A 26,007-nucleotide genomic window follows, 5' to 3' on the forward strand; every position below is an offset into this window, starting at 1 on the left:
TCCTCGGTACCGAGGGGAGATTCCTCCCAGAGGTCCGGGTCTCTGACATCGGTGTGTGCGTGCCGAGAGACTGGAGTGGAAGGTTCGGTATGATGAGCTTTAGACCGAGACTTGCCTGAGCGTACCGAGACGGTACCGGGGGATGAAGACCTGTGTCTGTCTCGGTCCCGGGAAGAACGGTGCCGGTCAGGTTCGCGGGAAGACCGGTGTTCCGCTCGGTCCCGAGGAGGATCGGATGTCGTCAGAGCTACGGCCTCGGCATGGGCATGGATATGCGGTGCCGAGAGAATGGGCATGGAGGGGTCCATAGGTACCGATGGCGTGGATACCGGTTGGACGGTGTGGGGCTCGGGCCGGTCTGGTACCGAGAGCAGCGGTGCCAGGATAGAGGGCAAGAGCTGTTTAAGTTGCTTTTGGAGTTGTTCCTGCAACTTATCCTGGAGGATGGCCGCAATGCGGTCATCCAGGGTTGGCACCGGAACCACTTTTTTCTGCTTTGGTTCCATGGGTGCCGCTCTACGCTCCGGCGATGAGGCGGCCGATGACGAGGCACTCACCGATATCGGAGCGGAGCGTTTTTTAGTTCGGCGTGGAGCCGAAAGAGCCGGTGTCGCCACCGAGGTGGGAGGGCGCTCAAGGGTGGAAGGCTTCTTAGCCGGCTTACCTGGCGCCGGTGGCGCCGATGTAATGTCAGGCGGTGTCGAGGTGGTCGGTGCCGACTTCGATGGTGCCGCAGTTGAAGAAGTCGAGTCCATAGTCGGGCCGGTGCCGAACAGCAGACTTTGCTGGATTTGGCGATTCTTCAAAGTGCGTTTTTTAAGAGTGGCACAGCGGGTGCACGAGTCCGCCCGATGCTCCGGTCCCAAACACTGTAAACACCAATTGTGTGGGTCAGTGAGGGAGATCGGGCGTGCACACCGCTGGCACTTCTTAAAACCGGGCTGCGGGGGCATGAATGTGAACACGGCCTCCGCAAAATCAAACCCCGAGGCCTGGATCGTGACAACAGGCCCCGCCGGGGCAAAGACAAAAAACGAAACAAAAAGAAAATATTTTTTTTTTTTTTTTTTTTGGAAATGAAATAAAAAAGAACCCGAAGGTAAATAAAACTAAAAAAAGAACGCGAGCGGGAAGGCAAAAAGAGGATTTCAATCGGAGTTGAAAAACGCACGTCTTCTTCGCTCCGCGGAAACGAAGAAACTGGGGACCACGCTCTCCTCCGTCGGGCGGGAAGGCACTCGCGCACGCGCGGTGCGGCCAACTAGAACTTTCTAGTAAAAAGGTCCGTACCGTGGGCTCCGTCGGTGACGTCACCCATGCGTAAAGAATATGCTGCCTGCTTGTCCTGGGATAATGCAAGTTATCTGGATATAGAGTGCTTCCAATTTATTTGGCTGGGTAAAGCAGACCAATATCACTTTTTGGTTTTTCTTTGGACTATCCTGTATGAGGGTACCTCTGTCCTTTTTTTTTTTTTTTTTTACACTGTCTTAGGTCAGGTCAATTTTCTGACTTGATTGTTATGGCAGGACACGTCTATTTACCGTGGAGGGGAGGAAATTAAGATTATTTGTTAGCACAACATGAACAATTCTATGAGCATCCAAACTCTATGACTGTCGGAGCAGAACAGAGCATTCAGCGTACCGGCTGGCACTAAAAACCTCTTCCGCGCTTTTGTAAAAGTGGTGGTGGTGGTGTGTGTGTTTGTGTGTGTGTGTGGGGGGGGGATTAAGTTTTGAATTTTTTCACACACTGTTCTGATCAGCAATATAGCTTCCGCATCAGAGATGACCTTTACAGCAGCCACACACAATTTCAACGCTCCGGCTGCTCGTAGGAAGCAAATTTAGAGAACTTGTCTGCCGCGAAGGTAAGGGGCAGGGAGGGAGAAAGGGAGAAAAGGTGGAGTGGAGAAGAAAAGACGCTGAAGGGACCTGGGGAAGATGGGGTGGGGAGGAACAGACGCTGAAGGGAACTGGGGAAGATGGGGTAGAGAGGAACAGATGCTGAAGAGAAGAGGGGAAGGTGGGGTGGAGAGAAACAGACACTAAAGGGAACTGGGGATGGTGGGGTAGGAAGGACCAGACCCTGAAGGGAATTGGTGAAGGTGAGGTAGAGAAGAGCAGACGCTGAAGGGAACTGGGGAAGGTGGAGTGGACAGGAACAGATGCTGAAGGGAACTGGGGATGGTGGGGTAGGGGGGACCAGACGCTGAAGGGAACTGGGGAAGGTGAGGTACAGAGGAACAGACGCTGAAGGGAACTGGGGAAGGTGGGGTGGACAGGAACAGATGCTGAAGGGAACTGGGGAAGGTGGGGTGGGGAGGAACAGACGCTGAAGGGAAATGGGAAAGAGAGAGATTCCAGACTATGGGGAGAGTGGAGGGAAGAAGATGGGTGCCAGACCAATTGGTGTGGGGGGTGTAGGGAGAGGCACAGTAACAGAGCATATGGAAGAGACAGAGAAGGCAGACAGTGGAAGGAAGAAAATGAATGAGGAGAAAATGTATCAGAGATGACCTTTATGGCAGCCACATTTGATTTCAACGCTCTGGCTGCTCGAGGGAAGCAAATTTAGAGAAATTGCCTGCCGTGAAGGTAAGGGGGAGGGAGGGAGATGCTCAGGCAGCGGCGATTGGGCGGCCGTGATCATTAAGGAGGGAGGGAGGGAGATGTTTGGATGGCAGCAGTGATTGGGCAGTGGCAGCGGCTATCAGTAAGGAGGGAGCACAATCGGTAACCACGCGCGTTCCCCCTTTAACTGCGGAGATAAGGCCATTCACCGCTCCATAGGGCGGTGAATGGCCTTGTCCACGTAGCCGTAGTGAACACTGTTTTCCACCCCACCATTTCGGCGGGTTACCCGCAGTCACTCGTGGCTTACTGTGGATAACAGCCACTTTGTCATTCTCTTGTCCTAAGTAAACAATATTACAGTAGTCCAATCTAGATATAAATAGGGAGACTATGAATAAATGAAAGCAGGTCTATTAAAGAAAGACTTAATGGAGTACAATTGTCTCAAGAAAGAAAGGAAAAAACCCAAACAGATTTATAGACTGCAGAAATTAAAACTTTGAGGTATAAAATATAATTGGGAGTCTAGAATCATGCCAAGGTAACAGAAGGAGGTTACTGGGGTGACAGAAGTACTGAACAGTAATAGTTTATTAAGTCAGAAAGCCATGGTTTTATCTCAGTTCAACATGAGATGATGATCACTGAGCTATTTATCCACTTAGACCAGTGGTCTCAAACTTAAACCCTTTGAAGGCCACATTTTGGATTTGTAGTTACTTGGAGGGCCTCAGAAAATAGTTACTATCTTATTAAAGAAATGTCAATTTTGCATGAGGTAAAACTCTTTATAGTTTATAACTCTTTCCTTTTGTCTAAGTCTTAATAATAATATTGTAATTTATTGTTAAAGAGACATATGATCAAGAAACTGTTTTATTTTACTTTTGTAATTATGATAAACATACCGAGGGCCTCAAAATAGTACCTGGTGGGCCGCATGTGGTCTCCAGGCCATGAGTTTGAGACCACTGACTTAGACAGTTTTGAAGGGGTGTCATATCAGGATTAACAAAATCAGTATGGAATAAAAGAAGATTATCAGTGTATATAAGAAATGATATACCAGCTTCCTGAATTAAAAAGTGATAAGGGACTGAGAAAGGGAACAAATAGAGACAGGGATAGGATTCAACTTTCAGGTACGCCACAAATAAGCTATTTCGATTCAGATTTCCCAGAAGAGGTGGAGACAAAGGAGCAATCTGCTAGGAAGGAGTGAAACCATATCAGAAATATCCCTGATATTCCCAGAGAAGACAAACAATATAATAAAAGGAAATGGCCAATTAGGTTGAACTCATAAACCATAATAAAGAAAAAACCAAAAGATAGTTGCCAGTACTTATAAATCAATACTAAACCAAAAACTGACACGGAAACTAGGTTGAACGCCACTGATAAGTCCAGGGATAAGTCTTAATCTAGATAAGAATAGACTTTACTGAGAACTGTGGCAGGGATAGTTTCTGTACTACGGTTGGGACAGAAACTTGACTGGTGAGGATGAAAGGCTAGAGTTTGTTCAGCAAATTGTGTAAGTTGTGTCTAGACTACTTTTTCTACTATTTTTGGAACACAAACAAAAAACCCACAAAAAACCCCTTCTCTTTCCTCTGTTAAATCTTATTTCCTCTTCCTCTTCATAGGAATAAGGGTAAGACTTTTATTAACTCTAATTAAATCCTGGTGCCTGTGGCACAGGGTGACTAAAGTAGGGAAAATCCTGTTATAAATCCTGTGTTTTAGGGTAGCCACTGATCTGGTTCAGAGCCTGCATTTCTGTTTAAAACCCTGTGCTTTGGGGTAGCCACTGATCTGGTATGCCTGTATTTCTGACTTACTAGTTTTCAGCCATTGTATCTGCTGATTAGGTGGAGAAGGGAGAGGTTCTGATTTACTACTAAGGTTAACTGCATTATCTTTGGGACAGTGCTGTGAACAAGTCTGCCCTGTGAACTTCTAAAAGCTAAGTTACTTATCATTTCATATTCTGCTCTTTTCACTGTTTTTCAGCATTATATCTGCTTAATTTCTCTTCTCCTCCTCCCTGTTTCTTACTTAAAAAAACAACAAAAAAAACACAAAAAAATAAACCCTTCTCTTTCCTTTGTTAAATCTTATTTCCTCTTCATAGGACTAAGGGTAAGACTTAAAGTCCCACCCACCCCAGGGACCTCTGTTCATATATAGAGACCCAAATAATCAGGACTACTCAAATCAAGTCACTTCACAACCAATCAAGATGATCTTTATTCTATGCAATCACTGTGGTGCTTTAATTCCAAGACACACTATTTGGAGGCTTAAGGCTTGCCCCACCTGTCTTCAACTTGCTAGTATTACATTACATTACATTAGAGATTTCTATTCCACCATTACCTTGCAGTTCAATGCAGATTACAAAAGAGTAATAAACGGAGGGTTACAATAGAAGATCAATTGGTGATTTCTAGAGAAGTTAAATAGGACAGGTAGTATCTGTGGGGCAGGAATAAGGTGGGAGGAAGGAAGGTATTTGTGATGTTAAGACTGTTTCAGGGATTTCTTGAAGTGTATAGTTTTTATTTCTTTTCTGAACATCTTGTAGTCTGGGGTGGTTATCAGTAGATTGGATGGGGGTGGATATACATAAATAAAACACGTATAAAATATAAGTATAAAAAAATACTACTAAGAAATACGTGTGAGCAGGAAGGCAAAGGCAAAAACTTGAACAATATTCAAAAACATGACTTCTTAGCTCTGCGGAAAACTAAGATCTGAGGAGCTGCCCACCTACGTTGGGCGGGAAGTTAAGGAGGAGCTCTGCAAACTTAAATTGAATACAATTGAATAAAATTAAAGCAGCTTCCATCACTCCACAAAATCATACCAACTTACCACCTCTACCTCAAAGAATAAAACAGCCCAGGAATAAATGGGTCACAGTAGGCTCAGGAAGACTGCGACATGTAACACAGAAACATCCACCTTCACTAATATTATCTCTACAAAATTCCTTCGCTCCACTAGTGCACTGCGATATTCAAGAAAACAGAAGGGAGGTGGGACTGGAACCAATGAAGGTAACTCAAGAGAACAAGCGTACCCTAAGCACAAATAAAAAAGCCAAAAACAGAAAACTATTACTGTTGGGGGATTCCATCATCAGAGGCATTAACCTTGGAACACAAGGCAAGGAGACCAAAATAGTGAAATGTCTTCCAGGATCCTCAGCTACCAGGAGTTCCAGGCAAATACTGACTATAATTAAGGAAGAAACTAAGGATTTTAACGCTGATGTTGTTATCCATCTGGGAACAAATGACCTGGCCAACAACTCCACACTTGCAGCACAGAAAGCTTTTCGGGAGCTTGGTGAGGGCTTGAAACCTCTTGTAAAGACTTTAGCTTTTTCTGAAATACTGCCTGCATATGGAAAGGGAGAGCAAAGAGTGAAAAACACAGAGGACTTTAATAGATGGCTCAAAGCCTGGTGTCATCAAGAAGGCTTCAGGTACATAGGAGGATGGAGAAATACATGGAAGGACAAGAAGCTATATTGGGCTACATATTACTACAGCAGGAAAAAGAAACCTTGCAGAGAAATTTAGACAATATGTTTCTAGGCATTTAAACTAGAAGGTGTGGGTGGTGAATGTATGAAGGACAATTATAGAGACCACCCCCGGCAAAAGAAAAGATGTGATAGTATTAAAGATTGCAACATAAACAATATCAGCAACTCATTTCTTAGCATTGCAACGGAAAGTGAAACGAAACAAAAATCTATACGAAAAAGGAGATTGCGGCTGAAAAATAGCTGGAAAGCGATGACCACAAATGCTCGCAGTCTAAGCAACAAAGTTCATGATCTGCAAGCCCTGATGTTAGAGGCAGATCTAGATATTGTTGCTATCACAGAGACATGGTTCAGTGAATCACATGGATGGGATGCAAACATACTGGAATATAATCTTTTTAGGAAGGACAGAGATAGTCAAAAAGGTGGAGGAGTAGCTCTCTATGTAAAGATCAATATCCAAGCGACCGAAATGCAAGGGACCTGGGGAGAGGAAGAAGCGATAAGGATCGCTATGAAAAGAGAAGATGGATCTTCTATCTACATGGGTGTAGTCTACAGACCTCCAATTCAATCGCAGCAAATTGATAAGGATTTGATTATGGATATCCAAAAGTTTGGAAGGAAAGAGGAGGTGCTGCTGTTGGGAGATTTCAACCTGCCAGATGCGGACTGGATTGTTCCGTCTGCGGAATCGGAAAGAAGTAGGGAGATTGTAGATGCCTTTCAAGAAGCTCTGCTCAGACAAATGGTGCGGAACCCACGAGGGAAAAAGCGATATTGGATTTGGTCCTCACAAATGGAGAGAGTATCTCTGATGTTCGAGTGGGTGCTCACCTGGGAAGTAGTGATCATCAAATGGTTTGGTTTGATATAACGGCTAAAGTGGAGAGCCGCCGCACGATACTTAAAGTCCTAGATTTCAAACGTACGGACTTTAATGCAATGGGAGAGTACCTGAAGAAAGAGCTGTTAGGATGGGAGGACATAAGAGAAGTGGAAAGCTGTGGTCTAAGCTGAAAGGAGCGATAAAAATGGCTACGGACCTTTATGTGAAGAAAATCAATAAAAACAAGAGAAAAAGGAAGCTGATATAGTTCTCCAAACTAGTGGCAGAGAAAATAAAGGCAAAAGAGTTGGCATTCGTGAAATTAAAAAAAAAAACCCAAGAAGAGGAGTGCAGAAAGGACTACAGGGTGAAACTTAAAGAAGCCAAGAGAGAGATACGTCTGGCGAAAGCACAGGCGGAAGAACAAATGGCTAAAAATGTAAAAAAAGGGAGACAAAATTTTTTCAGATATATTAGTGAAAGGAGGAAGATGAAAAATGGAATTGCTAAACGAAAAGATGCTGGGAACAGTTATGTGGAGAGTGATGAGGAAAAAGCAAATGTGCATTAAAGACCTGTTCTGATCTTGGTGAGTGGCCGCATTGCTATTTAATATGGTAGTCTTCCCTCGGTGGCTCTATGTCTCACAACAACTTCCCCTATGGATTCTAAAGAAGGACCTTTGTAAACTTGAGTCTGCCTTGCAAAAATTCCTCTGGAAGGGCAAAAACCCCAAATTGAGCTTTCAGTTTCTGACAGGTTCTTGGAAACAAAAAGGGATGGGGGTTCCCAATTTAGCCCTGTATAACTTGGCTTGTGGACTTAGATATTTAAGGGACTGGATCCTGGGAACCTCTGCATTTACCCCAGAAACATTAGAGCGTTCTCTGTTTTGCCCCTTTCATCGGCATTATCACTTGCACGTTGCAGGATCGAGATTACCACCACATTTGAAAAGTCACGCTATTCTTATGTATATGAGGGCGGCATGGTGTGCTCTGTTGAATCTGTGGAACCTTGAACACTCATCCACCGATGTGCTCCCTATTGTGGGTAACATAGATTTTCCTCCGGGTTTAGATAACAGAGTATTTCTTAGATGGGCTGCCTCAAATCTAGCACGTGTTCTCATTTGTAGTTGAGGACAGAGGAATACTCTCGTTTGAAAGCATTTTGGAACACCCTGCAGTGCAATGAAATTATTACTATGCATACATGCAGTTAGAGCATTACCTTCACTACTTAACTAGAGAAGACCTGGCAGTGGGTGTGGGGTGCAAGTTAGGGGAGTTGTTTACACCTATGGAGGTTTGGGTGCCCTCAGTCTCACATTATTATAAACTTTTAGGGTCTATTTTGAACAAGCGGAGCTATGTTCAGATGAGTCCAGATGGGAGCAGGATTTAGGTTCCCAGGTTGGGTCTGCACAGGTTGAGATGGTATTCGATCTCATAGTCACTACAACCTCCAGTGCCTATTATTGAGAAAGCACCTTTCAGGTAGCCTCCCGAGCATATTTCACAAGCTCAAGCTTTCCACGGTGGGCTTAATAGTATGGATATTTGTCTTAAATGTAAGCAGGGGAGAAATTCCTTAGGACACGCGTTTTGGTTGTGCTCCCTTATTCAGGGGTGTTATTTCTGCAATGGGGAGGGACTTATAAACGAGGGACTAGGGAGCTGCTCCATAGGGCGATAATAGTGGGTCAGAAATGTATTTTGTAAACCTGGGTTACTGACTCCCCCCCATCATATTGGCATTGGAGGGCAGCTTCTCATGCACTTCTGCTGTTAGAAGTCAGAGCTACATCCCACACCAATAAACAAACACTAATATTTTGGCAAACCTGGGAACCATATATTCAGGTGTTGTCTCCTAGGGCCTTAAGTTCAGTGCTAAATTCCCTTCATCTTTAAGTAGGAATTGGGGAACTTCATTGAGGTTGAGATGTCTGGGTAGAGAGAGAAGGTGGGTCTCCAAGTTCGTAACCACTGATTCTAGATGACAGGTTTGGGAGGTTTGGGGGGTGGGGAGGGGTGGGGAATCCATTTTTCTCACTGGTCTATTATTCTCTTTATTACTTGTGATATTATAGTGATCTGTGTTGCTTTGAATTTTAACTGGTGAGAGTGGGTTACAGGCAGGGTTAGGGCTAGGGCAGTGGTCTCAAACTCACAGCCCGCCAGGTACTATTTTGAGGTCCTCGGTATGTTTATCATAATCACAAAAGTAAAATAAAACAGTTTCTTGATCATATGTCTCTTTAGCTACAAGTTACAATATTATTATTAAGACTTAGACAAAAGGAAAGATTTATAAACTATAAAGAGTTTTACCTCATGCAAAATTGTCATTTCTTTAATAAGACATTAACTATTTTTTTCTGCGGCCCTTCAAGTGCCTACAAATCCAAAATGTGATCCTGAAAAGGGTTTGAGTTTGAGACCACTGGGCTAGGGGATGATCTTGGTTTGGTATAGACTTGAAAGTATTGTTACATGTGGTGTCTGCATTTTTTATAACTTGACTGGTAATGTATATCTGAGTAGCCTTATGACTTTGGCGGTCGGCCCTTTGCAGAGGGAGGGTGGGTGTGGTTGAGGGGGTATGATACTTGGCTCCCTTCCAGCTGAGACACCATAAGAGTCCATGTGTCTCAGTATAATGATGTAGTTGCTTAAGCTAGTGGGGGAGGGAAGGGGGGGAGGGAAGGTATGAAGGGGAAAGGGGGGTCCTTAAGGGAGCTGTTGTTCAAATATTGATATATTAATTATGTATATTTTAGTGGATTGTTCTGTTATGCCTTATTGTAAAATTAAGGCATAACAGAACAATCCAGTAAAATATACATTTTGACTCCAAAGACCCGTTCTGAGCTCCTTGGGGAAGACAGGATAGAAAATGAATTAAATAAATGAATGCTAATGAGGCCTTTCAGCATTACATTACTTTGTGCTGGCTGTCAGCATTAGTTTGTTGGCATGTCCAGAATATCAGCAAAGACTTATGGGATATTAAACAATCCGACTCTTGGCAATGTCTCCAGATAGACTGAATAGCCCCTATTTTACATGTCTTAAGCCCGATGCTTGGGAATATCCTTCAAGTTCTGAACTTTCAAAAGATATGATAAAGACAGGTGCTTAATTATAACAAATAAACTCAGCCAGAATGGTTCCATACACAAGGGTCATCCTTGTCAATTTTCAAACAAATATCAAATTGTGACACAGAAAGATATTGGAGAATACTAGAAATTCAAGTCTGGCTTTGGCCTTCTGGGTCTCTCCTCTCTCGTTTCAACACATCCACCTATTCAGACACACACTTCATTCAAATTCTGGTCTACAAAGACAGGCTTCACCCTCTCTTCTCTCTTTTTCTCCTTCAGTCTCTTCACACCTCCTCATTCAGATACACAGTTTCTCCCTTTCCCAGACCCAGTTCAGCCATTTTCAAAAGCCCAGCCACACTTTTCCTTATACATACACAGAAGCAGCTCTAACCAAATATTCTTTCTGTACATTCTTATATATATATATATAAGATTTCTTTTCAAAATCACCCCTTGCTATTCTCTCATTATTTTACTTCCCACTGCCTCTCAGGCCTGATACCCAGGACCCAAAGGACTAGGTAAACACAAAAGATTACAAGGCCATTGATTATTCCATGGCAATGCAGAAAAGTAGACCGGGAGCTGCTAGTAAACAGTTACTGCAACAATTTACCCAAGTAGCAGCACACATGGGTTTGTGAAGAGGAGATTTAACTGGCGGTCCTGCCTCCTTGTCTAACTACAATGAAGCCCCTGTAAGGTTCAAAGGTAGACCAGAGGAAACAGACATGTGTGCAAGTCTGTAGAGAACTGGGAGAAAAAGCATACATCAGCACCTGTTCTGCACCCAGATATGAGCCTCATAAAAATTTTACATGCAAGCAATTTTTGCAAGGTTCCTAGTTAGACACAGAAGAACAGGCTCTGACACTTTCAGCTTTTGTTGGACATACACAGAAGACTCTGAGCTTCCCTTTGTACACATGTCCAACAAGCTCTGACCATTAGCCATAAATTTTCTGTGCATAAAATTTGCATGCCATTAGCTTTTTGCATTGCATGTTACGCTTGTGGAAGAAGATCACACACAGCTCTACTGTAAGGCTTTCAGCATTGGCCCCTCAGTTCATAAACATGTTTTTAAAACTTTAGTGTGCACTAAATCAATTTAATGTATTTTAACCTATGAAGTAATGTGTGTTGTCTATTAGCGCATGTTAAAAGCCGTTTGTTTCCTAATTGAATGTCTGAAATGAACCAAAAAAAGTTGTCAAACTGGGTAGAAAAGCCCAAATGAAACAAAAAGAAAAACCTGGACATTTTTGCCCTGTGCACCTCCCTATATAATCACTTTTTTCCTGTCTCTCTTGTACCCAGTTAAAAAACAAGGATTGTATCTTAATCTGGCCTTCCTGGTCAACCTTAGTTCTTTTTTAATCATTTGCCCAGGAGTTAGAAGTACAATACCTACCTGCAGCTCCTCCAAAAGATCAAAGTTTTGTTTGCGCAAGCTACTGTTTGTTTTTTCTAATTTATCTATTCTCTGATTATCACTGAGAGGAGAGGCGACTATCAGCTCTTCCTGAAGCACATAATATTCTACTTCATAAGCCTGCAGTTGTTTGGAGATATCCATCTCAAACACCTGAAAAAACAACAACATATGACCACCATAAATTAAAAAGGAACAATGCAATCATTTTTATAGCATCCAAAAACACACAACATCCTGAAAAGAACAAACACGGTTAAAATAATTTATGAGACCATAGGCGGTACAATAAGTGTTACTTTTCAGAATTTTGTCATTTAGCAAATAAGGTACAGTAAGGCCATGTACCTTCATCACTGGCAACAGAAGTGTTTCAAGGCATGAGGTTGGGGGTTCAAACCCACGCTGCTCCTTGTGACCCTGGGCAAGTCACTTAATCCCCCTATTGCCCCAGGTACATTAGACAGATTGTGAGCCTACCAGGACAGAAAGGGAAAAATGCTTGAGTACCTGAATAAATTCATGTAAACCATTCTGAGCTCACCCTGAGAGAATGGTATAGAAAATTGAATAAAGTATGATAATGGGACTTGTATACTGCTTTTTTGTGGTTACACATTCAAAGCAGTTTACATATATACAGATACTTATTTTGTACTTGAGGCAATAGAGGATTAAGTGACTTGCCCAGGGTTACAAGGAGCAGTGTTGGGAGTCAATCCCACAACCTCAGGGTGCTAAGGCAATAGCTTCTCACACAAGTAGAAAAAAAACTTACAGCCAGAAGAAACAAAAAAAATGAAAGAACTACATTATTGGTAAATATCTTGTATGAATGTTAACTGATACAGTATTGAATGTTCCACAGATTCCAGATAAAACATTGAGGGGCATAGTTATCAATGCAGGATGATAGGGAGGTAAAGTTCCTTGATGAAATCAAGAACTAATTTATGGAGTAGCTGGTTCAGGAACCATCAAGAGGAGGAACAATTCTAGACCTAGTGCTTAGTGGTGCAAATGATTTAGTGCAGGGGCCACTTGATAACAGTTATCATAACATGGTTAGATTTGATATAATCTCTGAAGTAAGTACACACAGGAAATCCAAAAGAGATTATAATAAAATGAGAATGGTTAAAAACACAAAAAACAACTTAGAGGAGTTGCTGCAAAGGTCAAAAATGTACATCAAGCAGGGATGTTATTAAAAAAATACCATCCTGGAAGCCCAGACCAGAAATAGTCCATGTATTTAAAAAAAGTAGAATGAAAAGTCAAATGACAGCCAGCATGGTTAAAAAGTGAGATGAAGGAAGCTATTAGAGCTAAAAGAAAATCTTTCAGAAAATGGAAAGATCTAACTTAAAAGAACAGGACACAGCTTAAGGAATGGCAAGTTAAATGTAAAGTGCTGAAAAGGAAGCCAAGGAGAGTCTTTGAAAAGAAGATTGCATTTTTTTGAAACAAAAAACATAGTAAATGCCTGGAATGATGGACCCTCACTATCTGACTTGGGCACATCAAGGCCTTGCAGACTTGGGCAATTTTGTTGAAAAGGGGTGAGTTTGCCCTTTTCTGTACTGTCAGATGCCTATGATTTAGAGCAATCTGATCATTTCAGATACAGGCTAGTGAAAGACTTTATATATCATAAAGCCTTTGGAAAACTTCAATTGCCTGAAACCCCCTTGGAATGGGCTCTTAATGGTAGCTCTGGTAGGGGGTGTGTATCTCACTTTTTCAAGGATCTTATTCAACAGAATGCTCCCCCCCCCATTAAATCTATAGCCCTATGGGAGGGTCAATTGGATCCCCTGTCTCCGATATTCAATTGGGAGAAGTTATTCCAGTATCTGTTGTGCCCATCAGTTGCGAGTTCCTTGGTGGAAAATGGATATAAGATGCTCTACCAGTGGTATCTTACTCCGGTGTGGCTGCATAAAATGTATCCACAGGTATCGGATTTGTGCTGGAGTAAGTGTGGGCAGCAGGGTTCCTTTCTCCATATTTGGTGGGATTGCCCAAAAGTCATTCCTTATTGGGATATGATTTTTGAATTACTATCTGAAATTTTGTACTTAGAGTTTTGCAAATCCATGGGCAGTACTCTATTGCACATTGCTTTAGTAGCAGTCCCAAAAAAATTTCACAAACTTGCTTCCCACATTTTTACAACTTTTACTGGCAGCACACTGGAAATGAGCTCATCCTCCATTTCGGAGACAGTTTCTTAGTACATTAGATTTTATTTATCGCATGTTTAAGCTGACTGCTTTACTGCACAATCGCACCACACTCTTCCTTAAGGTATGGAACCCGTATGTAAAATGGATAGAGGGTTCCATTGAGTAATATTTAGCTTTTGTCTTATTTACCTTACACATGCCACATGCCCACCAATCTGCGTCTTTGGGGGGGGGGGGGGAGGAATTCTTGGGGTTGCACTGAATTGGCCTTGTACTGAAGAGTTACTGTACAACTTGTTGGCATCAATGGTTGTTGGGGGGGATTGGTTAAATTTCTATGCTGTTACCTATTGTTTATTATAATGTTTTGAGCAAATTTTAAATAAATAAAAACATATAGTAAAAACTTTTTTAGCATATAGTAAAATCCTTTTTATGTACAATAGAAGCAAGAAGCCAGCAAAAGAATCATTTGGACCACTAGATGGTAGAAGGGTAGAAGGGGCACTCAGGGAAGACAAGGCCATAGCAGAAAGATTAGATTAATTTTTTGCTTTGGTCTTCACAGAGGAGACTGTGGGGGGAGATAAAAGTGCTAGAAATACTGACAAGTCAGAGAAGCAAATCTTTGTAAACCTGGAAGATGTAATGGGGCAATTTAACAAACTGAAGATTAGCAAATCATCTGACCAGATGATATACATCTCAGAGTACTGCAGAGTACTGTTACTATATTGTTAGTAATATGCAATTTATCTTTAAACTCAAGCACGATACCAGAAAACTGAAGGGTGGACAAGTTAATGTCAACAACTTTTAAAACGTGTTCAGAGATATCCTGGAAATAATGGTGAGCCCAATGTCAGTGCCATGCAAAATGGTAGAGACAATTATAAAGGACAAAATTTCAGAGCATATACAAAAACATGAATTAATGAGACAAAGCCAAAATGGATTTAGTCAAGGGAAAGCTTGCCTCACCAGGGAAAGCTTGCCTGCCAGATTTTAAGGATAAATGGGATGCCCATGTGGGATCCCTAAGAGGGTGGAGTTAAGGATGGGTCATTAGGAGCGGGATCTCCAGGAGAGCAGACTAGGGGGGTGGGTCTGTGGAGTGGGCAGACTTGATGGGCTATGGCCCTTATCTGCCGTCATTTTTCTAAGTTTCTATGTTTCTAATCTACTACATTTCTTTGAATGTGTGAATAAGCATGTGGATAAAGATGAGCTGGTTGATCTTGTACATCTAGATTTTCGAAAGGTATTTCACAAAGTACCTCATGAACGACTTCTGAAGAAATTAGAAAGTCATATGATAGGAGGTAATGTCTAAAATTAGCTAAAGAACTGGTTAAATGATAGAAAACAGAGTAGGATTAAATGATCAATATTCCTGAGTGGAGAAGGATAGATAGTGGGGCTCCCCAGCGTGTGTTGGGACTGTTGCTTTTTAACTTATTTATTCCCATCTGTACAACATTTATAACTAGTGGGGTAATTACAATACAAGACTGGGAGATTGGGCATTCCAATGGCAGATGACATTTAATTATAGCTATGTGATACAAGGCTCCACATTAGGAGTCATCACCCAAGAAAAAGATCTGCTCAGTGTGCAACAGCAGCTAAGAAAGCAAATAGAAGGTTAGGAATTATTAGGAAAGGAATGGAAAACAAAAATGAGAATGTTATAATGCCTTTGTATTGTTCCAAGATACGACTGCACTTCAAATGTCTAGGGGAGGCGCTGGTAGCCTCTTTGTGATTTGTATGTGCGATGATGTTTGAGATTGTTGAAATGTATGCGATTTTGATTATGTTTGTATTTTATTGTGACTCGCCTTGGAAAAGGCGGGATATAAATAAACAAACTATACACAAATGCTCTGTGCAATTCTGGTCACTGCATTTCAAAAAGGATATAGCTGAATTAGAGAAGGTACAGAGAAGGGTGACAAAAATGATAGAGAGAAAGGCTAAAGAGGCTAGAGCTCTTCAGCCTGAAGAAGAGACAGCTCGGTGGAGATATGATGGAGGTCTATAAAATATTGAGTGGAGTGGAATGGGTTGACGTGAATCACTGGTTTAACTTTTCCAAAAATACTAGGAGGCAAGCAATGAAGCTACTATGTAGTAAATTTAAAACAAACCAGAGAAAATATTTCTACACTCAATGTGCAATTAAACTCTGGAATTCATTGCCAGAGAATGTGGTAAAAGCAGATAGCTTAGCGGGGTTTAAAAAGGGTTTGAATAAGCCATTATTAAGATGGACTGGGAAAATCATCTGCATATTTCTAGGACAGTGGTCTCAAACTCAAATCTTTTGCAGGGCCACACTTTGGATTTGTAGGTACTTGGAGGGCCGCAGAAAAAATAGTTAATGTCTTATTAAAGAAATGACAATTGTGCATGAGGTAAAACTCTTTATAGTTTATAAATCTTTCCTTTTGGCTAAGTCTTAATAATAATATTGTAATTTATAACTAAAGAGACATATGATCAAGAAACTGTTTTTTTACTTTTGTGATTATGATAAACATACCGAGGGACTCAAAATAGTATCTGGTGGGCCGCATGTGTCCCCTGGGTCGCGAGTTTGAGACCACTGTTCTAAGATAAGCAGCATAAAATCTGTTCTACTCTTAAGATCTTGCCAGGTACTTGAGACCTTAATTGGCAACCATTGAAAACAGGATAATGGACTTGATAGACCATCAGTCTGTCCCAGTTTAGCTATTCTTATGTTCTTATAACCCTTATGCTCTTATTGTTAAGACATATTTTACCAAAGGTATTATTTCATGCAATGAGGTCTAGTTACTCATAACTGGGTTTACAATAAAATAACGTCTTAACAGTAGGCTATGTTAATAACTTCTCCCCTACCTAAACTAAAGGTTTTTGACAATCTGAATAGTTTTTAATTGCATATAGAAATCAGAACAAATACTGGACTCCGTGCCTAGGAATTGACATCAGAGGGATAGCCGACAACACGATGTGGGCAACAAGTTTGTGAGGTTGCTCGTGCCCAGAAAATTAAAAAGGTATGGGGGAAGGGAAGGGCAGAGCACCTGGCAAAGGGGGGGGGGGGGGCAGGAAGGAGCATGGGCGGGAGAAGGGGGGAGAAGAGGGCGGGGAGGGGAACCACTCAACTTCACTGCATATAATTTAAAATAATGAGAATAAAATACACAAACCCAGAAAAATAATTAAAATATTTAAAATTTTGGTCCAGAAATTTAGACCAACAGGAAAGCAACACCCCAGGATGCTACCATGCCTTCAGGATAGGAGAGATAGCCACATTCCAGAAGTTAGTGTGAACAGAAGTGAACAAAACCCTCAAAGGTTCACAAACAGGAAATAATTCAAGATACCTGGGGTAGGAGTGCTACATGCAAAAGCAGCTACTGGTGCATGACAGACAGGAGACTTTTTCATAAAATCAGACTTCTTACCCTCTAGTAGAGGTTCTCTAAGTGCTCTGCTGAGTCTGAAACCCAGAATATTAAGTCATTTGATACCATGAAAGTTCAGATTATATCCTACCTGATTAATAGTTTTCTCCATCTGTACCAAGCCCAAATTTGGTAGAGTGTTTTTAATGAAATCAACTATGGCCTCTAAATTTTCATGTTGCAGAATTAAGGGCTTGTGACTTCCCAATAAACTCAAAGCAACCTTGAATATAACTTCTGATCCTTGAAAAAAGATCATATCTGAAAAAAAAAAAACCACACAGAGAAAAAAAAAGAGCCAAGCATAAAGTAACATTAATAACAATTCATAATCATTTCTTTATTCTTTAATAAAGTACATGTACAAACTTATCTAGGGAATTGACCTTAAAAGAATTTCCAGCACAGATGCTGTACATAACAACTGAACTGATGTCTTGCCTCTGAAGGCCACGCATAGTTTGGCTTTCAGAAAATCCATTGTGAGTAATCAGATACATCTGCATATGCCTTGTCTAATAAATAAGGTTTGCTACAAATATTTCGTGGGACCAGACCCATGATTAAGCTATACCTTTCTGGGCTGTGGGCTTGGATCTCCCATCTCAAGTAAATCAGTCAGGTTTGTTCCTATCTAGACTGTGGATGTGATAAATAATGACTAATTAATATATGTGTAATCTGTTGGTGGAGGATGTGATTAAGGCAACTAAGACAGAGGAACTGTACAGAGATTTGGACAAGTTTCTGGAGGAAAAGTCTATAAAAATGATTATATTCCTGACAGCCATTGCTCATCCTTGGAAATGAGCAATGAGAAATATGTCTTTTTTGGGAACGGGGGGAGGGGGAATCTTCCAGGTACTTGTGACCCAGATTGGCTACTGTCAGAAACAGGAAGCTCAGCATAGTTCACCCTATATTCTTATGTTCTCCAATAATGGTTGTTTTTGTGGGTTAAATAACTATGCAGAAGGTACACCTTGGAAGAAGACAACTTCATAACTTTAGAGCAGTGTTTCTCAACTCGGTCCTGGAGTTGCCCCTTGCTAGTCAGGTTTTCAGGATATCCACAATGAATAGAGGAGTGTGTGTGGCGCAGTGGTTGGAGCTACAGCCTCAGCACTCTGGGGTTGTGGGTTCAAACCCCACGCTGCTCCTTGTGACCCTGGGCAAGTCACTTAGTCCTCCATAGCCCCAGGTACATTAGATAGATTGTGAGCCCACCGGGACAGATAAGGAAAATGCTTGAGTACCTGATTGTAAAACCGCTTAGATCAGTGATTCCCAACCCTGTCCTGGAGGAACACCAGGCCAATTGGGTTTTCAGGCTAGCCCTAATGAATATGCATGAAGCAAATTTGCATGCCTATCACTTCCATCATATGCAAATCTCTCTCATGCATATTCATTAGGGCTAGCCTGAAAACCCGATTGGCCTGGTGTTCCTCCAGGACAGGGTTGGGAACCATGGCTTAGATAATCTTGATAGGCGGTATTTAAAACCCTAATAAACCATAAACCATAATATGCATAAACTTGATTTACATACACTGCCTCCATTATATGCAAATTTCTTTCACGCAGACTCATTGTGGATATCCTGAAAACCTGACTGACAAGGGGGTACTCCATGACTGAGTGGAGAAACACTGCTTTTGAGGATACTAGCGGTTTGTATCAAAAACAACAATTACTGAGAGCCTGAGAGTTGCATCAGAAACATAATAGTGAACCCTCCAGGGACAAAAGAAATACATACTAGACCTGAATGTAACTCATCTTAAGCTACTACTGAAAAAGGTGTGAGCAAAATCCAAATATATAAAGTAAGCTTATCTACAACAAGTTAAGACAGTCCTAATCAAATCATACCAGAAGGCCAGAGAAACATCCCTGTGGTGGTTAATGGTAAACTATGTACTTTATCTAAGGTATAATAAAATGACTCACTAGAGCAGCTTTCTATTAATAATTATGTTGCAAAAGGGGAAAGAGGATAGGATTTGATATATCTCAGAGACAGAAAATATCTCAGAGAGAGAAAGAGATAATGGTTACTGTGGATGGGCAGACTAGATGGGCCATTTGGCCTTTATCTGCCATCAAATATCTATGTTTCTATCACCTTTCTGTGGTTACGATCAAAGTGGTTTACATATTTTGTACCTGGGTAGTGGTGTAATAAGTGGGGGGACAGGGGGTCAGATTGTCTTTGAAGGGGGCACTGCCGCCTCTCCTCCTCCCCTGCATATCTCTTTAAATGTTCGCCAGTGCAGGGCATGGCCTTCCAATTGGTCTTGGATGTCCCGTGAGCATTTGGGTCTTTGCCTGCGGCTTCAACTCAGTTATGCCGTAAAATGAGTTTGGTAGCGCGTAAGTGTATTTTGCAGTATTGGACATCCAATACTATACCCACTTATTGGCACTCACTGGTATAATTTACTGCATCAGTTGGCCAGTTGGGAGGCTCGAGATGTCAACGGGAAATGGAAGGGAAGAAAACTTTATTTGAAAATTTGGGGATCCTAATTGGCGCAGTTGCATCCAAGAGGGCAGAGTAACTTACTTAATGAGCTCTAAATAGTTCAGTTGGTAACCCTGGGGATTCTTGTTCAATAGTGTGCCACGGGAAGGGTGGGGGGATGGGACAGGGTTAGTGCAGCAGGATGGAGTTAGGAGAGAAGGGGGGATAGAAGGGGTCGGGTTGAGGGGGATTGTTTGAGATTGTTGGCTCTGGATGGTTATTGTTTGGGGGGTAGGTAGTTCTGATTCTGTCTGATTCAGCTAATTGATGAGCTTTATCCCTTATCTTCCCCCCCCCATTTTGTTTTCTGTTTACATGATATTGATTTCTATTGTTGTACCTGGCTCCTTTCCAAGCCTTGTGCAGTTGGGATAAGATGGATGAGAGGGGCAGGGGTGGAGGTAGAGAATGACACGGGGAAAAAATCTGTTCCCGTCACCGCCCCGTCACCGGCCCACCATCTTCTGCACCGCCCCGTCACCGCCGTTCCCTTCACCGCCCCGTCACTGCCATCCCTTTCACCGCCCCGTCACCGCCACTGCCATCCCATTCACCGCCCCGTCACCGTCCCCGCTGCATCCATATAAGCCTTAGTACTGTAATATTTAGCTTATTCCTTTCTTATAAATCAAAGTTCCTGCTGCTGAACTAGAGAAAGAGATGTTCAGCTGGCAGGGCTTTGTTTATAAATTTTTATCAACACAACTAATATACTATTTTATCCTAAAGCAAAAAATAAATAAATAAATATAATTTTTTTTTCTACCTTTGTTGTCTGGTTTCTGCTTTCCACATCTTCTCATTGAATTCCTTCCATCCACTGTGTGTCTTCTCTCTGCGTCTTCCATTTGCTGTTACTGTGCCTCTCTCTTAACCCCCCCCCAATTGGTCTAGCACCCATCTTCTTCCCTCCGCTCCCGCATAGTCTGGCATCTGTCTTCTTCCCACTCTGTCTTCCACATTTCCCTTGGGGGTCTGTTCCTCTCCACCCTCCTTCAATGTCTGTTCTATTCCTTTCCACCACCACCCTTCCCTCCCTCCTTTACCATCTGTTCCTTTCTACTACCCTTCAGCTCCTCTCGCGTGGCCTATCTACCTTCCTTCCTCTTATTTTCATGGCACGTTACAATGTAATTTGTGCAAGCCACTGGAGCCTGCAAGCTCGGTCCCTGTCCCATCCCCACAAACCATCTCGCTTCTGTGCTCCTATTTTCTCCATTTCTAATATCTCCCCTATGTATCTGTCATTGCCCCCCCTGTGTCCATATACCATCCCCATGGCATGTCCCCTTTATGTCTCTGTCCCTATGCCCCATGCACATAATTTCCCTTCTTTCTGTTACCTTCCTGTGTCCAGATTTCCCCTATCTTCCTCTTCCATACCAGTGTGTCTCTTCTTTTCAACCCCATCTAGCTTTTTCCCCTCTTTCTTCCCCCCCCCCCCTGCTTCTAGCATCTGGCTCACCTGCCAGTCCTTCCCTTTCTTTCCTGCTGTGGGTTTTTCTTTCCGACTTCATCCCCTTGGCCCAGAATCCTTTTCCCTTTCACTCCCTCCTTCCAATTTGAGCCGGGAACACTAGCGATCGCACGGTCCCTGCAGCCACTACCTGCCTGCCCAATCGATCCTAGTGTTTAGCCAGCTCTCTCCCTTCTCCTCACCTTAGTTTATAGGTTTTCTTTTTCGGCGACCTGCACGCTTTCCCAAAGAGCCGCGCACGCGCGGCTGCTCAGTGTTCAATCTTCTGCTCTGCTGCAACTTCCTGTTTCCGGTTGTGTCAGAGCAGAAGTTCGAAACTGAGCAGCAGCGGGTGCGCGGCTCTCTGATAGCGTGTGGGTCACCGAAAAAGAAAATCTACAAACTAAGGTGAGGAGAAGGGAGAGAGCTGGCTAAACACTAGAATCAATTGGGCAGGCGGGTGTGAGCTGCGGGGACCGCGCGATCCTTCATGCCTCACTGCGGGGACAAGACCATTCACCGCCCCGCGGGCGGTGAATGGCCTTGTCCCCGTCGCCGCAGCGACTGCTAGTTTTCTTCCCCGTTTTCGGCGGGTGACCCGCGGCTAAAATGCGGTGGCCGCGGGTAAACCGCCACCGTGTCATTCTCTAGGTGGAGGGTTATATAATGACAAAAATCAGATGGCATGGGTAGCGATGTGTGCCTTGTTGATTGTGCATATTTTGTGCAGTCATCAATAAAAATAGTTTAAACATAAGTGTTCGCCAGTCCAAGCAGAATCTTCCATTTGCTGCTCGCACTGGCCTTGGCCCCCTTCTGATGTCACATCCTGGTCACGGGATCAGGATGTGATGTCAGAAGGGAGCAGAGAGCCCAACCGAAGTAGAAAAACAATGGTCCAACTGTCTGCAGTGAAAAACAATCCAGAGCAAACAAAACAAAAACAAAAAACTGCAGACTTTGTACACGATGCAGGCAGCCTTTATTTATAACGAATAAAACATTAGATTAAAAACCTTTTACCAGGCAAGGGACCCAGAGGCCAGAGCAAGCAGCAGGTAGAAAATGCTGCTCATGCAGGCGAACATTTAAAGTGGTATGTGGGGAAGAGTTGGGAGGTGAACGGTACAGCAATGCTGGGCGCCACCCTCCCTCGCTAGCCACTAGGCAATGGAGGGTTAAGAGACTTGCCCACAGTCACAAGGAGCTTTTCCCTTGGTTCTCAGACCACTGCACTAACCATTAGGCTTACACCTTCATTCAAAAGGATCCTTCATTCTCCAAACTACTAAAATAAAACTAATTTTACTGCTACAGTAATTTTTCCCATCTAATAGTGGCAGCAAATGTAAACTTAAAAATAATTCACAATTTAAATGATGGCATGTACAGCACTGAACCTTAACATAGCAAAATGTATTTCATGTCAAAGGTCATTTTAAGCACATTTCTATAAGAGGATGCCTGCATTTATATACTACTTGAGCCCACAAATTTACAGAATACGGCCACTTACATTGCAAGTGGCAACTCAGGAACTAAGTGTTATTCTGTAAGAGAATGTGTACTTAACATTGCACATAAATGCAAAGCAGCATCCCATGGGTGGAGCATGGGTGGGGCTGTCACTTACCGTATATACTCAAATATAAACCGGCCCATAAATGGGGATCCTGGTTTATATTCAGGCCAGTGCCCACCAATCCCCTCCCAGACTTATTGCAGGCCTCTGCAAGGCCGCCAGGCTCTGCACCCTGTCCCCCCTCCCTGCCCATCGTACCTCCAGTGGTCCAGAGGTGTAAGTGGGCAGAAGCGAGCTTTCTGCGCTCCTGCCCTGCTACTAGCCCGGTCGATCGGTCACTGCCGCAAGTTCCAGCTTCAGCCACTGAGTGGTACCGAGTAGGAGTGCACTTTGGCGCTGCTCGGCGCTGAGTGGCTTCCTGAATGGCTCCCATGAATTCTCCCATTTTTATTCTCATGAGAAATCGCGGGAGCCATTCAGAAAGCTGCTCAGCGCTGAGCAGCGCCAAAGCGCACTCCTGCTCGGTACCGCTCTGTGGCTGAAACCAGAACTCGCGGCAGCAACCGACTGGGTTAACAGTGGGGCAGGAGCGCAGAAAGCTGGCTCCTGCCCGCTACACCTGTGGACCACCAGAGATTCCGGCGGCATAGGAAGTATGATGGACAGGGCAGGGAGGAGAGATAGGGTGGAGAGCCTGAGTGAGAGGGAGGGAAGAAGGCTGTGTGCAGTGCCAGGCAGGGAGCCTAACAGAGGAGGCAGGGGAGAGGCTTGGTACAGTGCCTGGCAGAGGATGGAGAGGGCACTGGGTGCATATCCTGACAGGACAGGGCACTTCAATATTAAGCCACCTGACATATTTGAGTCAACCATTTTTCCTTCTTTTTGGGGGAAAATGGGGGTCTTGACTTATATTTGGATCAACTTATATTCGAGTATATATGGTATACATGCAACATCCAGAATGCTGTCAGTTTACAATGCCCTTGCCACATTTACAAAACAGCAGTTACACCAGGGTCTGTGGCAGTTGTTAATTGTGGACCACAAAAAGGAAAGGAGAAGGTTCGCCTAAAGATTAACACACACAAAAAAGTAGAGGGGCAAACCAAAAGGCAGATAGTGGAAACAAAAACAAGGCATAAAAGATGTATAAAAATAGTCACGGTTTATCGATATAAAAAAGAAAAAGACCAGTACGGGCCAATGAGGGGTCCAAAATAGGCCAAATGTTCTAAAAATAAAAAAAGGCTAAAAACAATGATAAAATAAAAGACTGAATGCGACATTGTGTTTCCGTGAAATGGCCTACATCTGGAGTCAAACATCTAGAACCACAGATGAAAACATAAATCACAAATGTGTATAAAATAAGCAATCAATCAAAAAGAAAAATTAAATGTTTAGGACAAGGGGAATAAAATAACTCCCTACAGTTTTGCAGTTTTTTTCAGAAACTGCTTTTAATTTCAGCGAGAAATTTATGTATTTATTTAGTCATTATCCGCTTTTTTATCACTGGCTGTAGTGGTAAAAGTTTCAACACTCACAGAACTCCTACAAGCGCCGGAGCTAATACCGCTACGGCCAGCGATAAAAAAGCCTAACGCAGCTTCATAAAAGGGGGCCTATATTTATATATTAGCATTAAACAACATTTATTTATTTAAAAATTTATATACCACATACAACTATGTGGTTTCCATATCACATCCATAAAATCTTGTTTCCCTCTGATTATCACATATAACATAGACATGTCAAGACAACATCGTTAACTGTCCCTGTTATAATAGGGATAGAGCACAAATTCAATCAATTCAGAAGTACAAACAAGCTTTAAATCATACATTGATGTCAGAAAAATTCTAAAAGGCGATTATCAACTGAAATATATCTTAGCATAAGAAGGCATTGGCAAATAATTGAGTTTTCAGCATTTTCTTAAAATTCATCCTCCCTATACAAAACTGCAGGATACCAGGCAAGGCATATGCTCATGCTATTGACATTTGAGCATTAAAAATATTCATATTAAAAAACACAATTAAAATAATATCATTCAAACAATTAATACCATTCATGTGTCAGAATTTTGCAGTCACTGTGAATGCTCTCCCAGCTTTAACATAGGAAGGACTTCAGTCACTTTGGGAAGTTCTTAACAGCCTTGTCAATCAGTCCCTGTGGCAGGCTGTCCCAGATCATCAACCAATACCTTGCCCATGATAGCTGTTCTGACCCAAAATGCTTTTAAATAAATTATCAAATACAAATTATTGTTTTTAGAAGTTTTTGTCACTTTGACATCCTTAACAGTAAGTTGGTACTCTGTTTTCCCCCCAAATAATGGTAGTTTTACTGTGCAAAAATGCACGAAAATTGCCAGATGGTCATGTTAAAACTTTTGTAATTTCACCATATTTAAAGATAGGCACATAAATGTTGTTTTTTGTTTTTTTTAATCTTTATTAATTTTCAGATCAGATACAAAGTGCAAACAATGTACATCAAATAATACATTAAACATCACTTATAACCAAACAAATATCAATACAAAATAGATTCCCCCCCCTCCCTCCCTGGATATGTGTAGAAATCAATTTGGAATCAAAGGTGTCTTCGATTAATTAGTTTTAACAAATGCTGCTAATGGACCCCATGTTTCTTTAAACTTTTTATTATGTCCCAGTTGTTCAGCATTCATTCTTTCATATCTATAATACTGACAAAGAGTTTCTCACCAAAAAATAACGTTCAATCTGTCCCAGTTCTTCCAATTTCTCGTTATTAACTGCATGGCCTGCCCCGTCATAATAATAAGAAGTCTGGGGTTTTTTCCCCCCCCATTAATTGGACTCTTAGGTTTCAATAAAGTCCCAAATAAAACAATGTCATAAGACAATGGAACAGAAGCCTCCAATATCCTGTTAATTTTACTCCAAATTGATTTCCAGAAATTGAAGCACATAAATGTTGATAGTATCAAATAAAGCAATAAAATTTCATGTTGAAAATCCAAGTGGTTGCTGAGAAAGCAGCAAAAACTCTAGGGTGTTACACTTCCCCCTCCCCATTCGCGGTTTCCGCTGTCGTGATTTCACGTAATTGCGATATTTTGGGGGGGAGGGGAACCCCCCCCCATATTTTTGCCTTCCCCCCGGCATCCCGGCCTTACCTGGTGGTCTAGCGGGCTTTCGGGGCAGGAGCGATCTTCCTACACTCCTGCCCCGTGTAGATCACCAATAGGAAATGGCTGTGGGGAGTTCCCGTCGTAGTCTCGAGAGACTATGGGAACTCACAGCAGCTATTTCCTATTGGCGATCTGC

At 42.4% G+C, this 26,007-nt stretch overlaps 1 protein-coding gene across 4 annotated transcripts in view; it reads right to left on the minus strand.

Annotated features, from left to right (window-relative positions):
• The window catches only part of TBC1D1 (TBC1 domain family member 1), a 322,295-nt gene that overhangs the window by 9,868 nt on the left and 286,420 nt on the right, over nucleotides 1-26,007 (minus strand). For all 4 annotated transcript variants that reach the window (XM_033947569.1, XM_033947560.1, XM_033947546.1 and 1 more), the window contains 2 exons: nucleotides 17,268-17,437; nucleotides 11,503-11,676 (listed from right to left, as the gene is read on the minus strand). In XM_033947569.1, the coding sequence (XP_033803460.1) occupies nucleotides 11,503-11,676; nucleotides 17,268-17,437 (344 nt within the window). The remainder of the gene's footprint in view (nucleotides 1-11,502; nucleotides 11,677-17,267; nucleotides 17,438-26,007) is intronic.

This window comes from Geotrypetes seraphini, chromosome 1 (assembly GCF_902459505.1).
Source record: "Geotrypetes seraphini chromosome 1, aGeoSer1.1, whole genome shotgun sequence".
NCBI lineage: Eukaryota > Metazoa > Chordata > Amphibia > Gymnophiona > Dermophiidae > Geotrypetes > Geotrypetes seraphini.